Source organism: Trichomonas vaginalis, chromosome III, assembly GCF_026262505.1.
Source record: "Trichomonas vaginalis G3 chromosome III, whole genome shotgun sequence".
NCBI lineage: Eukaryota > Parabasalia > Trichomonadida > Trichomonadidae > Trichomonas > Trichomonas vaginalis.
Window position 1 is genome coordinate 9,536,796 of NC_067205.1, and position 15,864 is coordinate 9,552,659.

The 15,864-nt window shown below is 34.7% G+C and overlaps 8 protein-coding genes and 4 pseudogenes across 12 annotated transcripts, besides 1 other annotated feature; 5 read left to right on the plus strand and 7 right to left on the minus strand.

Moving 5' to 3' along the window:
• Window positions 1-15,864: part of a mobile genetic element that runs on past both edges of the window.
• TVAGG3_0672010 (uncharacterized protein) lies at window positions 622-1,284 on the plus strand (the record flags this gene model as incomplete). The annotated part of the gene is made up of 1 exon (XM_051242447.1): window positions 622-1,284. One exon carries the CDS (start codon window positions 622-624, stop codon window positions 1,282-1,284), a length of 663 nt encoding a protein of 220 aa, XP_051089034.1.
• TVAGG3_0672020 (organellar and viral DNA polymerase type B) lies at window positions 1,741-2,586 on the plus strand (the record flags this gene model as incomplete). Its single annotated transcript, XM_051242448.1, has 1 exon — window positions 1,741-2,586. A coding segment is annotated over one exon (846 nt), but the record flags the coding sequence as incomplete, so codon positions are not given.
• On the plus strand, window positions 2,859-3,429 carry TVAGG3_0672030 (organellar and viral DNA polymerase type B; the record flags this gene model as incomplete). The annotated part of the gene is made up of 1 exon (XM_001277307.2): window positions 2,859-3,429. A coding segment is annotated over one exon (571 nt), but the record flags the coding sequence as incomplete, so codon positions are not given.
• Window positions 4,851-5,141, plus strand: TVAGG3_0672040 (uncharacterized protein; the record flags this gene model as incomplete). Its single annotated transcript, XM_051242449.1, has 1 exon — window positions 4,851-5,141. The coding sequence occupies one exon, from the start codon at window positions 4,851-4,853 to the stop codon at window positions 5,139-5,141; it is 291 nt and encodes a 96-aa protein (XP_051089036.1).
• TVAGG3_0672050 (protein of unknown function, DUF4106 family) lies at window positions 5,669-6,364 on the minus strand (the record flags this gene model as incomplete). Its single annotated transcript, XM_001323284.2, has 1 exon — window positions 5,669-6,364. The coding sequence occupies one exon, from the start codon at window positions 6,362-6,364 to the stop codon at window positions 5,669-5,671; it is 696 nt and encodes a 231-aa protein (XP_001323319.2).
• TVAGG3_0672060 (uncharacterized protein) lies at window positions 6,581-7,054 on the plus strand (the record flags this gene model as incomplete). The annotated part of the gene is made up of 1 exon (XM_051242450.1): window positions 6,581-7,054. One exon carries the CDS (start codon window positions 6,581-6,583, stop codon window positions 7,052-7,054), a length of 474 nt encoding a protein of 157 aa, XP_051089037.1.
• Window positions 7,071-7,490, minus strand: TVAGG3_0672070 (protein of unknown function, DUF4108 family; the record flags this gene model as incomplete). Its single annotated transcript, XM_051242451.1, has 1 exon — window positions 7,071-7,490. One exon carries the CDS (start codon window positions 7,488-7,490, stop codon window positions 7,071-7,073), a length of 420 nt encoding a protein of 139 aa, XP_051089038.1.
• On the minus strand, window positions 7,526-8,756 carry TVAGG3_0672080 (annotated as a pseudogene). Its single transcript has one exon. A coding segment is annotated over exon 1 (1,231 nt).
• Window positions 8,787-9,592, minus strand: TVAGG3_0672090 (annotated as a pseudogene). Its single transcript has one exon. A coding segment is annotated over exon 1 (806 nt).
• TVAGG3_0672100 (protein of unknown function, DUF4106 family) lies at window positions 9,841-10,377 on the minus strand (the record flags this gene model as incomplete). The annotated part of the gene is made up of 1 exon (XM_051242452.1): window positions 9,841-10,377. The coding sequence occupies one exon, from the start codon at window positions 10,375-10,377 to the stop codon at window positions 9,841-9,843; it is 537 nt and encodes a 178-aa protein (XP_051089039.1).
• TVAGG3_0672110 lies at window positions 10,754-12,360 on the minus strand (annotated as a pseudogene). The gene has a single exon. A coding segment is annotated over exon 1 (1,607 nt).
• Window positions 12,393-15,593, minus strand: TVAGG3_0672120 (annotated as a pseudogene). Its single transcript has one exon. A coding segment is annotated over exon 1 (3,201 nt).

Genomic DNA, 15,864 nt, shown 5'->3' on the forward strand with positions numbered 1-15,864 from the left:
ATATATTAAATGTTTCAGGTTGAAAAACAAAGAACAAAAGTAGCAGATACAAAACCGTTAGACTATATCTTTACAAATACTGGTAGAAATCTTTCAGATGAAGAAATTTCATCCCGAATTGTCTTTCATATACAACTACGGAAAAGTGCTGAAAAAGTATTGAATTTTGTATAAAAAAAGCAACCGCCGGAATTCCGGCGGGTGGTATATTCTTCACAAAATGCTTGTTTTGAGGTCGAGCCATTTTTGGCTCCACCGTATTTTTAAACCAAAACTCTTGAATTCGGCAAAAATATATTTTAGGTGTCACCAGGTCACCAGGTCACCAGGTCACCAGGTCAACTAACATCTTTTTGAAAATGGTGACAACATGACATTTTGACAACAACACAGGAAATAGACTTCTTCGTATTCTTTCACCCGTTGAATTTTGTATAAAAAAGCAACCCGCGGAATTCCGGCGGTTGGTATATTCTTCACAAAATGCTTGTTTTGAGGTCGAACCACAAACGAATGTCCGACGGTTAAGCCACAAACGAATGTCCGACGGTTAAGCCACAAACGAATGTCCGACGGTTAAGCCACTCAAAAATATTTTTTATTTTTATTGTAAGAACTGAAATGACAGTCGAAGCAAAAACGTTCACGAACAAATCTAATGGCGAAACATTCACAAAAGGCACTTACAACGGTATTGAAGTCTTACGTAGAGACAAGGATGGTTATATAAATGCAACAAATATGTGTCAGCAGTTTAGGAAAGACTTTAGAAAGTTGTTGGAAAATAAGTCCTGGGAAGAGTATTTTAAGGCATTTTGTGAAGAATATACCACCCGTCGGAATTCCGGCGGGTGCTTTTTATACAATGTTAATGCAGGAATTCCCGATGAAATCAAGCAGGTTAGAGGAACGTATGTAGACCCAAGACTCGTAAACTATATTGCAATGTGGGCTTCTCCAAAATATTGTATAGCAGTTGGAAAAATTATGGACTCCATAGACAAGAAAGTTCATGAGAAGTTAGATGAAGAAGAACTTGAAGATACAGTAGAGAATGCAAAACCTTTGTTTGAAGAAGAAGTTAGAAAAATGCATGAAAAACAAATAGAACATGAACGTGAGATATGTTCTGGTTATAGAGATTCTCCATACGAACTAGACCAATGGGAACAAGAAGATTTAAAGAGAGAATTTAGAGAATATGAACTCGCTAAAATTTCATTAGAAGCTGCAGAAAAGAAGTTAAAAGTTTGGGGTCGTTTTGTACAAAAATATTGTGAGTAAATGAACCATTTTTTTTCAGCAAAAATATAATTTATGTTAGAATGTTAGATCTAACATGTTTTCTAACACGTTTTCTAACATGGTCTAAAACTCTTGAATTTTCATGAAATTTACACCAAAAATATAATTTATGTTAGAATGTTAGATCTAACATGTTTTCTAACACGTTTTCTAACATGGTCTAAAACTCTTGAATTTTGTATAAAAACCAACCGCCGGTTTTCTTCCGGTTGCTATATTCTTCACAAAATGCTTGTTTTGAGGTCGAGCCACTTTTGGCTCCACCGTATTTTTCAACCAAAACTCTTGAATTTTCATGAGTTTTCCCGAAATAAAAAATAAAGTTAGTTTTTTTAAAAAAATATTTTTTATTTTTATTGTAAGAACATGTTAGCAACAACTTCACCAAACTCGTTAGTCATGAATCCAACTTCAATGTTAGTAGAGATGAAAAGCTTCATTCCTTCTTCATATACTTTCGAAACAAAAATCCAGAAGATAAAGCAAGAACTTTTAACAAGTAATTTAGACTGTAGTGCGAAAGATGAAACAAATGAACAGTATCTTTATGAAATGCAGGATATTATTGACCATTTACCTAAACTTCCTGAAATCCAACAACAAAAACTAACCATTCCCGAATTTGACGAAATAGAAGTCAAAGCAACTGACTCAGTAGAAATAAAGAAGTTCATACGAAAGGTAAATTATGAATTCCTTGGTTTTCATTGCAACCATAAGGTTATGGACAAAGATTGCGACATGGTATATAAGAACATCTCTGACCTTTACAAATCTGGGGAGTTTAAGACCTACGACAACTTTGTTTCGTTAGTTGCAAAATGTGTTTGGGAAATAAGAGATAAAGATAGTAGGGGTAAGGTATGGAACGAACAAATAAGACCCGCTATGTTCGAGATGAAGAAAACCATTGACGCCTTGGTTGTTTTAGCAGGTAAGGTTTCAGAATATAACGCAAAAATGAACCCACAATGTTCAAAATGTAAAGCAGCAATGAGGAAATATAACTACTCCGTCAAAGAGATAGAACGTATGCGAAACGACTATGCAGATTTAAAGAAAGAAGCAGAAAAACCAGCAGAAGATAAAATGAACATGTTAGAATTTCTGAACAAAAACTATCCAACAGCAGAAGATTTCCTTCTATCTGACGTCAAGAAGAAGTATAAAGAAACTTTCGGTATCGTTAAAACATTCGATGTACTAAAAGAAGAAATTGAAGCCACGAAATTGTTTAGAGTCATGAACCATCGCAACATATACCATGTAAAACGCTTGTAAATAGTTATGTTAGAAAACATGTTAGAAAACATGTTAGATCTAACATTCTAACATAAACATTATTTTTGCTGAATTCCGTATGAAATTTCATGAGTTTTGTATGTTTTAGACCATGTTAGAAAACATGTTAGAAAACATGTTAGATCTAACATTCTAACATAAACATTATTTTTATTGAATTCCGTATGAAATTTCATGAATTTCCTTAAGATAGAAAAAATAAAGTTAGTTTTTTATAAAATATTTTTTTTATTTTGTATGTAAGAACAGAAATGTTAAACATTGAGTTTGAAACAGTTAGAAAGATAGACAATGACACCAAAGTGGTTAGAATAGGTGATTTAAACGTAAGATACTCAAAGAAATACAACAAATATTCTTTGTCAGACATTATATCTCCATTTGGAAAGAAAACATCCCACGACTGGGTTAGAACTGCTTCTAGTCAGAAAATTTTGACAAGAAATCCTAAGCTTATGATATCGGTAAGATTCTATGGAACTACAGCATATCTTATAGACAAAAGTCTTATACCAATAGTTTTGTTATGGTTAGACCCAGTTGTTGGATATAACTTCATAACTTATGGTTCATTCGATACGGAACGTTGCAGTGAAGGCTTACTTTACATCGTTCAGAAACCGAAGGACTTCAATACAAAGAGATATAAGATAGGAAGAACATTTAATATAACTAAAAGATATGACTCTACAGTCAATAGAGTTAAGGTTGTGTTCGTTAACGATATGAGAGCTGCTGAAACAGAACTACTCGAAAAGTTTGAGAAAATGTATGGTGCTCCCACGAAAGGTAAAGAAACGTTTGAAGTAGATGAGATAGATAGTGCTATAAAATTATTTGACGAAGTTGCTGAAAAATACATGTAAAGCGTTTATTTTTACGCTTGACTTCAGATGGCTCAGGTAGTTCCTAACTAGCTCATTTATCTCTATAAGGTAGATTGCCTCATCTGCTGGGTCTATGTCGGTCATTGTTTCAAGACGAGTCTTTTACTTTTTCAAGACAAGTCTTTTACTTTTTCAAGACAAGTCTTTTACTTTTTCAAGACAAGTCTTTTACTTTTTCAAGACAAGTCTTTTACTTTTTCAAGACAAGTCTTTTACTTTTTCAAGACAAGTCTTTTACTTTTTCAAGACAAGTCTTTTACTTTTTCAAGACAAGTCTTTTACTTTTTCAAGACAAGTCTTTTACTTTTTCAAGACAAGTCTTTTACTTTTTCAAGAAATTTTTTGGTGGAAAGTTCTCAAATTTGAGAACAGTGGTCTTGATTTCAGACGATACCCGTACTTTTTCAAGACAAGTCTTTTACTTTTTCAAGACAAGTCTTTTACTTTTTCAAGACAAGTCTTTTACTTTTTCAAGACAATGTCCGACGTCAGTCAGTAAATTTTATCGTCCAACCTTACAAATGTAAACTTATATAGTTCTATTTTCTTCACTAGGGTCTAACACCAAAGTAGCCTTACAAATGTAAACTTATATCGTTCTATTTTCTTCACTAGGGTCTAACACCAAAGTAACCTATGTACATGAAATTTCACTGCATAAAAGGAAAAAACCTGCGCGAATCGGGATTTGAACCGAGGTCTTCGACGCCTGTAGCGAGGTAGCCCATACCACTGAGCTATGAGCCGCTTGCATATTTTTAAGCAAAATATAGTATATTTGTCATATAGTGAAGGATGACCAAACTTAAAAAAAATAACGCTAATTTTTAAAAAAATATTTTTTTTATTTTGTATGTAAGAACAGATATGTCAACAACAGAGAACACAACAACTGCTATCGTTCATGAAGCTATAAATGAAGAATATGAGTGGGTTCAGTATAACAAACAATTGAGACTCATTCGTTCAGTCAAAGACGATATGTACCAAATGCAAAGTATTTTGACTGCATGTTTTGCTCCAGATACCAAACACGCAGACGATTGGTTTGAATTAAATAGCACTCATGAACTCCTCAGTGAGTTTGAACATGAAGAACTTAAAAAGATGTACCAAGACAGACAAAACTTACCATCACATCTAAAAGGTATATATGTTCATAAGTTCCTAGTTAGTTCAATAGCAATGTGGGCTTCACCTCGTTATGCAATCTACATACTTATGCTACTTGACGAACTTTGTACAAAGCAGAGAGAAGATATAATGAAAGAAGACAAAAGCATTCAGAAAAGAATACCACGTTCGGTACCAAAAGGAAAGGAAAAGAACTATAAGTATATGATTTATACTGAAGAGATGGAAAATGAAGAAGATAAAGATATGGTTATGTTGCATTTAGTCAGAAGAAACAACAAAAGCTTTTACGACCTTGCTAAGATTTACAAATCTGACAGAAATTGGTTCTATCGCGAAAACTTACCGATTTCAATGACTCCAAATGAAGATGTGAAACAAATAGTTCAAGATACGTTACCTCAAACACACTATGATATTAAAGGTTGTACAATTCTTACCTTCAAAGAAGATTTGCCATTGTTAAAGGAAAAAATAACAGAGTATTTTGACAACTTCAAACAAGCAGAGTAAATGAACCATTTATTTTTACGCTTGACTTCAGATGGCTCAGGTAGCTCTATAAGTTAAATTGCCTTGTCAAATCCTTCTGGCATTCCGAGTCCTTCCTTCTGGCATTCCGAGTCCTTCCTTCTGGCATTCCGAGTCCTTCCTTCCGACAGGAAAAGTTTTTCTTTCCGACAGGAAAAGTTTTTCTTTCCAACAGGAAAAGTTTTTCCAGTTGTCCGTCCGTAAACCATTCAAATTTTCGAAAATTGAGAACTTTTTGGCCGACCTTCAGAAAAAGTTTTTCCTTCCAACAGGAAAAAATTTTCTTTCCGACAGGAAAAGTTTTTCTTTCCGACAGGAAAAGTTTTTCTTTCCGACAGGAAAAGTCCTTCCATCCGACAGGAAAAAGTTCTTCCTTCCAACAGGAAAAGTCCTTCCTTCCGACAGGACACAAACGAATGACTGACGTTCCACCAACCGAGTCCATTCCAAAGCCAGAAGAACCGACAGCCCCAGCACCACAACAGACTAAGACTAAAACTCTTTATTTTTCAAGCTTGACTTTTTACAATTTGAACTTTGTTTGCGTAGATATGAATTCTGAAAGAAGTATGAGGGTCTTGTATGACTTTGTACTTCTCCCATAGTTCATGTCTGTCAAACTTACCTGCCATGGACTCTTTCATAAGTTCCATGAAATCGTCTTCGGACAATCCAGGGAAAAGTATGATATCAGTAAGTATTCTCTTTACATCCTTACTTAAACTCTTTGCTGTCTGTACACAAATGACAACTGAGATGTTAAAGTGCCTAAGTTTCTTAAGAATTCGACACATGTCTTGTTCTCTGTTCTTTAACAAAGGATGAGAAGCAAAGTCATCTAAGATAAGAAGACACCTATGAGGGTAAGTCTTCCAATCGTAAGATTGCAATTTCTTCGAAATGTATTCTATCTCTTTCTGTTTGTTTCTGAAGTGTTTCTTCTCTAATATTCTCTGCATTTCCTCATTTGGGTCTTTAAACTTAGAATTTATATACTCATTTATAGCATTATACTTCAAAACTCTTCTTTGGTACTTCTTTATCCAATCTAACAACTCAGTATCCTTTATACATACTAACTTAGACTTCTTTATAATATCTTTGAACGAATTGACGGTTTGGTCAAATTGACCCGAAGTACTACAAATGACTACTAACTCATAGAATGGGTTCATCTCATCTAGTTCTTGTTGTTGTGCAGCCATTTTAAGATAAGTGAAAGTCTTGCCCGACCCAGGCGGTGCAATTAGACCTGTTATACCATTCTGAGCAAATAAGAACTTGTCATGTATGGGTTTTATCTGAGCATTTTCTAACTTCCTCTTGTTCTTGTTTAAAACATTCTCAAATTTCTTGTCAATGTCAGCAAACTTTTTTTCTAACATATTTTTAGAAAAATTAAAATTTTTATCTTTTTGAAAATGTCTAGCGATTTCGCTATCTATATTCGAGACAAACTTTTCGACAGCAAAACATCTGTCGACCATAAAATCTTACATAGTGTAAACAAGAAAGGTGAATTTGTTCTAAAGTTCTGTTTCTGGGAATATGACAAGAACCATAAAACATTACAAAGAGCAGTCTTAAAATTTGTCAATGACAGACTTGTTGACAGAGATGACGCCGATTGGAAAGATGAAGTCCAACAAAAGTTCTTAGAATGCAAAGAAGACACATGCGCTGTTCTTGAAGATGAAATAGGAAACAGAATAGAAGAGCTATTAAAGGACAAAGAACTTTTACATAAATATGGTTGCGCCAAATTTGACATAACTCCACCAGAGAAGAAGAAGAAGAAGAGAGAAAAGAAAGAAAAGAAAGTAGAAGAAAAGAAAGTAGAAGAAGAGAAGAAAGAACCAGAGCCAGTTCCAGAGAAGGGGAGATATGACATGTAAAAATAAAATTTTATTTTTAGAACATTTCTGGGTCAATGTCAATGTTCTCTTCCTCTTTAGGAGCAAACACTGGCTTAGACTCTAAAATCTTTTTACCCAATTTACCTTGAACTTCAACTATCTTAGACTCATAATATTCATAGTCGTCTGCTTTCTTTGGTTCATAAGGTATAACAAGTTTGTATGCTTTGCCTTCTTTAAGGTTTGAAAACCTTCTGTCAAAATTTTCTTTGACTGCTAACAAACCTTCTATGTCTAAGTCTTCAAATTTCGCACCATTTTTAGTCACAATAGCAAACTTAACTGGTTCGATGTTCCAAACTTTGTCAAATGTAGACTTTTCAAAATGGTAGAAGTAAACATTCAAATATGTGAATGGGTCTAGTTCTTCTTTGACTTCTGTCATGTACTTGTTGACTGAAATATATTTCGTCATCTTTTCTATCGGATAAAAAAATATTTTTTTAAAATTTACTCAGAAAAATTTTTCTTTGTATATACGCCGTTCTGTATGTCTAAAAGATTTTTGACATTTGCCAAGAATGTTCGTTTAGAAGCTGCCATATAACCATACTCTTGACAATATTGTTTATATGAATCGTACAATGACCTTTCATCTAAACACTCAAAGTTAGTCTCATCTATAAACAGTTCATATACACTCTTGTTTGCTTCTAACAATGTTTGTCTTTCTTCGGTATATGGAATTTGTCTTGGATTGAAGTTAGAAATATCTAATGTCATGAAATATGAGAACAAGTGGTTGTAAAAGTTAGGTGTCAAAGTTTCTGCTAAGTCGTCAAAATATTCTGTATCTTGCATATGAGAATCTGACGTTCTGACAACTACATATCTTCTGTCAGAACTTTCTAACTTCATCGGAACAGTATTGTTTGAAACCATAATGAAGTTTGCAACATTTTCACAAACTCTTTGGTCTTTATACTTTCTTTCAACAACTCCAACTTTGTCTGTTATAAGACTCTTCAAAGCATCTGAGTTCAAAACTTTTGTTGTATCTATACTTTGAAGTTCATTGCAAACTATAAGTTTCATATTCTCTATTGAAGAGTTAAATTTACCGCAGATGTTTTCTAAGTTTGTCATATTAGGGTTCGAATAGCCCTCTAACAGTTTGCACAATATCTGTAAAGAAAGTGTTCTTACCAGTTCCTTGTTTTCCAATTATAATGAGAGCAGTTTCATTTTTAGCACTTGGATGTTGTAAGATGTTTGCAAACCAACATAAGATATACTCATAAACCTTTTCGTTTCATTGCATATAATTTCTTTGACATGGCTAACAAGCTTCTATAACATTTTCTTTCCATTCTACTTGTTCGTATTTATATCCAGTGAAGATAGAATAGAAGTTTGGAGATGGTGTATAGAACTTTATACCACGAACTGAAAAATCTTCTAACTTTGACAATAAGATATCCCAAGCATCTAACATCTTCATACCAACTTGTACGACTTTTATTTTCTTAAGTTTCTGTCTACATTCTTGTTCTGAAACTATTGTTGCTCTTGGTTTGTTAAAGACAACATCCCATTCTTTCATGACATAACATTCTGGGGCAGAGTCGACATAAATGACTAAACGTTTCAAATTCTCGACTGCTTTGTTATAGTCTCTAAATGGACACATATTTCTGAACGCTTGGAAGTCATAAAAATCTGAAACATCTATTCTGTACATTTTTATAAAAATAAAAAAAATATTATTTTTTTATTCTTGACTTTGTTGTTGCATTTGTTCCATTTGTTGCATTTGTTGTTCTTGAGCTATTTGTTGTTGAAGTTGTTCTTGTAATACAATACTTTCACCAGTTGCATCTTCCAATTCGAAACTTTCTGCCGTCATTGACAAATACATAGGACATAAAAGTTTTACAGGAACAAAGTTTGCGTCAACTAAGGTTAAGTTTATGTTTGCTAAAGTGTTTGAGTTCACTAAAGCTGAAAACTCTGCATTTGAATGAACAATAGGCAAACCAGCAGAGAAAGTGTTGTTTATACGCATGAGTATCTTTTGGTCATAGTAGTTTCTGTCGACATTCGAATAGCACTTTGAACCTAAATTTGAAACAATATATAAAATAGGTGTACTTAAAGTCAATGGAACAGACATTCCTTGTATGACACCTTTTCCTGTTATAGGAAACTGTTGGTAGTAAAAACCAGATATAAGTTTTGTATTATAGCTCATATCGTTTATACTAAACTCAGTCGGACATCCAAACATAATGAAACCTGCTCTAGTTGCAGCACATGTTACACTCGTCCTTAAAGTATTAAATAAGTCAACAAAACCTGTTGTGGTATATCTGAGTAAGTATCTTCAAAGAAGTATTTTTTACCATTCACAACAACAAAGTCTTCTGGTGTCAAAAGAGCAAAACAGGCTTTAGTCGTCATCGTGTTTAAGGTCAGTTTACAATACCGTCCTTGAGGACTTTGTAAGTTTGTTGTTATAGAATTATATGACTCAGGGTTTTTAGTCGTAATAGTATAAACCACTATGTCTTCTGCCATTTACATATATTTAAAAGTTTTTCTGAAAGTGGAGAAGAACTTCATCTAAACTTTCACATGGCGTTTCTTGAAGTTCTCTGTCTAAGAAGTTCAAATATTTTGTAAAGACATAGAACTTTCCTTTGTCTACACGAACAAACAAAACAGGGGTCTTTCATATCGTTCAAAAGTGTGTAAAGTCCTTTACATGAAATAAAGTCTATATTGTTTTTCTTCAAACATCTTTCAAGAAGTTTTGCCATTTTTACTTAGCAAGTAAACTTTAATGAAATGTTGTGGTCGTCAAATATTTTTATGACGTCTGGGAAACTATATTTTAAGTTCAACGTTTCACCTCCTTTCATAACGTATATCTTGTCAATGACATTATATGAAACACCACAGCAAGCAATGTCGGGCTCTATTTCTTTGATGTTTATATCGTCTGCCTCTGTCAAAAGTTTCAATAGTTCTTTCAAAACTTCACGAGGTGCGATGACATATGAGTTCACTTTTACAGGGTTGTGCTCAACCAAGTTTAACATTATACTTAAAGCTTGACAAATCTTCTCCTGAGTTTGAAGTTTGTCTTTCAGTTGTTGGTAGTCGTTTCGAATATCTGCAACAGAACTTAAGTCTCTGCTAACTTCAGGATATGTTGGTTGTTCTTTTACAGGAACAATTGTTATACCATCTTCGTCTTCGTATGGTTTCCCCACTTCAACATCTCTTTCTTTGACATTGACAACAACACTTTGACTGTTTGTTTGAGTTGGTGAATTTAACTTCACATCTGCCATCGCCATTAAACCTTTTGAAACACTTACGCTTCTATTTTTCGGAAATGACATTTTACTTAGAATAAAAAGATGGACGTATTTGAGTATCTCTTCGAATTGAAGCAAAACAAAGTTTACACACACAAACAATACAAGTTCATTGACAGAGTAGTTCTTTACACAAACAATGGAAAATGTTATAGAATAGCAGTCTTTGCTGAACCAAAATATTTTCATAAAGCAAAGAAAGTTGGTATAACTGAAATGGTGAAAGTTCTTGACGTTGACAAAAATATAACAACAAAACTTACAGATATTTCTAAAGGAAAGTTTATAATACAATTTTATGTCAAAACTGGCGTACTGTCAATATTTGACGGAGAGAAGTCAGTTCAAGAACAACTTACTGACCTGCTGCCAAAATCTGCTCGATGGAAGCTGTCGTTATGCCAATCTGAGGAGCTCCAGCAGGTTTCATCGAACGAATCTTCAAAAGAGCATCTTCCGTGAAAAGTGCTATTGGTTTTGTAAACTTCTTTGCTTTCAATTCATTTGGACCGTCTCTGTCACCAGTATATTGTATTTGAACTGTACCAACAGTTGAAATACCACCCATAAAGTCTTCTGAGTCAGCAAATGGAATGCCAAGCCAAAAGTTTGAACGGTCTCCATTTGTATATTGAGTGTTTTGAGCTCCTGTATGAGTCCATACTTTCACATATGGCATAATAGAACTTTGCATTTCAGGGTTAATGGTTGTTGTGAAATTGTTGTTAAAGTTCATAGCATCTAATGTCAAGTTGTATGACCTCATATCCTCAACTGTAGAATATTCTTCTCTTGGATAGTATTTGCCATCTATGTTTATATGGTATTTAATACCAGGGTTGTAGAAACAAGAATAGTCATTTATAGTTCGTCTGAACAGTACAAACATAGTATCTGCATGTTTCATTGCAGTTGTTAAAGCAATATCTGTTCTTGCACCTGGTTCAGCACTTTGGTTTCCAACTTCACCTGCAAAGTCTTTGACAGATATTTGGTGTATAGGGAACATAAGTGGAACTGCAATATATTTGGCAGCTAAAGCATTTGAAATATCTGGGTCCAACATATAGACTGCAAGTCTGCTTTCTATTCTCTTGCATTCAAACTTTTCGCATGTGAACTTAACTGGGTCCCAAGCAGTTCCAGCAGCATTGAAGTAGTAGTTTACTTCAGTGTTGAGGTTTGAGAAACCAAAGTCTAAGTCAACTTTGTCTTTGCAAAATTCGGCGAATGACGTTTGATTTGCTCCCTTTACGTCTGTAAGAGTGAATGGGTCTTGTGTTGGTGCAATGACTAAGTTATTTTTGCTTGGAGTAAGTTCGATAGAAATTTTTCCTGCCAGTTTGGCAAGTATCTTAAAAACCTGAAGATGAGGAAAGATGACAAAGGAACTCTAAGTTTCAGTTTTACTTTGGTTACTGCTGCTGCATTTTGTCCAGAAAGGTTAACATAAACTCCTGGAACGTTAGGGTCAAGTCTTCTTATTTTCTCAATAGTTGCATACTGGTCTGTTTGTTCTCTAGCTTGTGGTTGTACTGAGTTTCTCAAAGCGAACCATTCATAGTTTGCCCATGTTACTGTTTGAACTAAGTCAGAGTTAGAATATATCTTATATCCCATGAAAACTTCTGGAGCATATTGGTATCCGACATAGAAAATTCCATTGCAACCTTTCTTGTCAGACAACTTGGCAGAAGGTTTTATTTCAATGTCTTGTTCCACGTATAAGAATGAGTTGTCAATAGAAATAATATGAAACCTGTCGCAAGCAATATCTACTGTTGTTGAAGAACCTTCTCCAAACTCACCTACATTTCCATAAGAAACAGCAGTTGTATATTCGTAAGTTCCAGGAACAATTTCTGACCTTCTAATGGCATTGTCGCATTCGTTATACCATTCGGAAACATTTCCATTCATGGCATCCAAAACTGTTGGCGTTATATTCTGAGCGGCGTACATTTCATATGAGTAAAAATATAGAATAGTTGGATTTATATGTCATAATAGAACCCACGTGGACCAAGCTTTACTTTCTTCCTGACTGAGTTTTTAACTCTTCTTTTTCCTTCATTGCCCTCTGCTTGAAGTTGTTGCATCTTTGCATTATGTTCATCTAGTATGTTGCAAATTTCCCATGTCCTTTTTGCCTTTTGGCTCTGGTCGCCCATCTCAGGTAACCTATATCCTAGAAAGAGTTTGTCATAGTTTGTATTTGAGTCTTCGCGTATTGTTTGCATGACTCTTTCCTGAGTTTCCGGTTCAAGCTCTTCAAACAGAGCTTGTCCATATGGAATAAGCTCGTTTCCAAATATATGTTTTTGTAGCCATTCTGGTTTTCTTTCCATGTTACCAACAATATCTTTTGTGAATGGGAAAGCTTTTACCCAATGTTTCAGTCTTGCGTCATTTATTTCTGTAGTTGGTTTTATTTTGTCAAGGAACATGTTTTTCAATACTAACATTTCATTTGGTACTGTCCATTTGAGTTTTTAAATATTCATCCCTTCTCGGTTCATTGTCTGCAAAGTAAGTTTTTATGACATTTTGTAAACTTTCGTTTGCAAGGTCATGTACAATAGGTTCTCTTCCTTCTCTCTCCTAACTTTCTTTCTAAACTCTTCACCAAATATACCATCTTTATGGTTCTGTGTAGTTCTTTGAGATAAATGTTTTAGAACGTCAGGTGTTATATTTCCATCAGCCATGTTCATTTCATACTGGTCCAAAATATCTGCATGTTTCATATCTTTCAATGGCATTAAAGCCGCGCTTAAAATACCAGCTATATCTGGTTCACCATTGACTTCCATTGCGTCTACAACTTCTTGGAATTGAGGTTGTAAGTTTATGAACCACCTATCCGGGTTAGCTTTATGACCCCATCTCATTGTAGTTCCATCGTCTGCAGAAACAAAAGTAGGTTTGTTTCCATCTTGGTTAGGTTCTGAATGAACTTTAAACAATGTTTCATTTCTATATGTTTTCTTGAAATTTAACCTTTTATTTTCACCGAGTTCATCCGAAGATTGAACGTTAAATGCTCGTAAGTAAAAAGGGTTGTTGTATTTGTGTACATTTTCTTTCAGTACTTCCATTCTATGCTGAATATTTTCATCTGGTGTTGGAGTCTTTTGTATGTCGGCAAACATTTTTCGATATTCTTCTACTATGTCAGCCGAATCTTTCTTAGACTCTTGGAAAGATTCCATATTCTCCGCATACTCTTGTTGAGGGTCAAGATTTTTCGGCTGTTCCAAATCTTCATCTAGTTCTGTGAAGTTAGTTTCCAAAGGAAGGACTTGTTCGTTTCCTTCAGGCTCTTCTAGCTGTTGTTGCTGAACTATTTCTTCCATGTCTGGTTGTATCTGAACTAGTTCTTCCTGTGGAGTTTCTTGTACCTCATCTGCTGGCATTTCATATATTCCGAGACCGTTTTTAAAAAGTTCCCTTTCTAAGTCATCCGGACTCATAAACCTTTCTTCTTTCGTTCCGTCTCTATTTTTTACGCGTTTCATGAAGAGAGTTAAATTGTCATTTAGCTCTGACATCAAATATCTCGGAGTAAATTCGTTCATGTCATTTGGATGATATGCTATTAAATCATATCCCTTAGCGAGCTTGTATTTTCCAGGTTTGAGATTATATCCCCTTTGGTGCAGAGCCATAAAGCTAAATAGGTTCGGGTCAGTATTTCCATCCTTGAACTTTCTAATAGCTTCTTTATATCTGTCACTAAAGTCAATACTATCTGGGTAACCATAGTCTTCTTTAAGCATTTTTAAGAATTCTTGGTTTCCTTGTTCTCTACTTCTTTTATGTCCTTGCTCTGTTTGTGGTTGTTGTTGTGCAGGGTTTTGAACTGTTGGTTGTTGTGCTGGTTGTGGAGGTGGTTGTTGTGCTGGTTGTGGAGGTGGTTGTTGTGCTGGTTTTGGTGCATGCCTGTGTCTGTGTCCATGTGACGATGTAAATGTTTTAGGTAGTCCTGGTGCAGGTGCTTCTCTTGGAGGGTTTGGTGGTATATAAGTTCCACCAGCTGGCACATATGTTCCATCTGCAGCGTAATGTCCTACCTGACTTTTCGTTCTTAAGAAAGCATTTACTAGGTCTGTTTTGGTCTGTTGTAACTCTTTTTCTTGACTTTTCACAACAGTTGCTCTAACGGCGTCATAGGCACTTTGAACTGCCTGTCTCGTTGCTGCATCTGTTATTTTCGTCATATTTTGTGCTACTTCTCTTAACTCTTTGTCGAAACCTTCAGACTTCAGTTTCTTTCCAGATGAGAAGTCGTTCACTTGTTTCACCTTACTATGAAGAGCTTCGAAGGCGTTCTTAAAGTCAGCATTCGTTAAAGCTTCATTTGAACTGTCTTCATCCGCTTGTATTTTTGTCCTTATTGACCCTATAAGTTGGGCTGCTTTAGCGTTGGCTTGGGCATCTAACCAGTCATTGTTAGCTTTTATATATTCTGCGCTTTTCATTGCCTTTTGCATGGCTGCGTCGTTATTTTTACTTTCTTGTGCTAAGTTTTCATACTGTACGGTTTGGTTTTGCAACTGTAAAAGTTTTTCTGCCTTTACATTTGCTTCAACTTCCTTTTTATACTCATCGCTATCCATATATGTCTTCAGGGCTTTTTGTTTTATCTCTTCATCTTTCAGTACTTTATATTGAGTAGTATGGTTTTTCAAATTTATGACATCTTGTTCCATTTTTGCTACTTCTGCTGCTTTTTCTGACACTTTTTTCGCATATTCCTCTGTACTTAGTTCTTTCAGTTGTTCTTCTTTCTTCTTTTTCTCTACGTTTAACTCATTGAGTTTCTTTGTGTGTCTGTCATATTCTAGTTTCTTTTCGTTTTCACTTATTTGCTTCTGTATGTCTATGTTTGACTTTTTGACATCTGTTATTTGATTTTTGAGTGAACTCAAATTCATTTGACTTTGAGGGTTATATGCTGTTCCGTCTGCAGCTCCACCATAGCCTGCTATTTTCGCTAAAAGTGCCGCTCTTAAACCTCCACTCTGTGCACCAACAACTCGGTTTAAAAGCATAGGATTGCTTGACATTTGTTGCAACATAGTGGGGTCATTCAGCATTTGTTGTTGCAACTGTTGTTGTGGTGTTAGTCTTACTATTGGATGTTTCAATGCTCTCTTCCTCTTACGTATATTCTTACGTAGCTTACGTGGCATTTTAAGTGAAGTTAAAAAGCGGTTTTTGACAGATGTTTTGTTGTGACTTCTTCGTAAAGACTTTGTTGAGACTTCTTCGTAAATGAGTGTAAATGACCCAAAAATATATTTTATGTTAGAATGTTAGATCTAACATGTTTTCTAACATGTTTTCTAACATGGTCTAAAACATACAAAACTCATGAAATTTCATACGGAATTCAGCAAAAATATATTTTATGTTAGAATGTTAGATCTAACATGTTTTCTAACATGTTTTCTAACCTCTTGA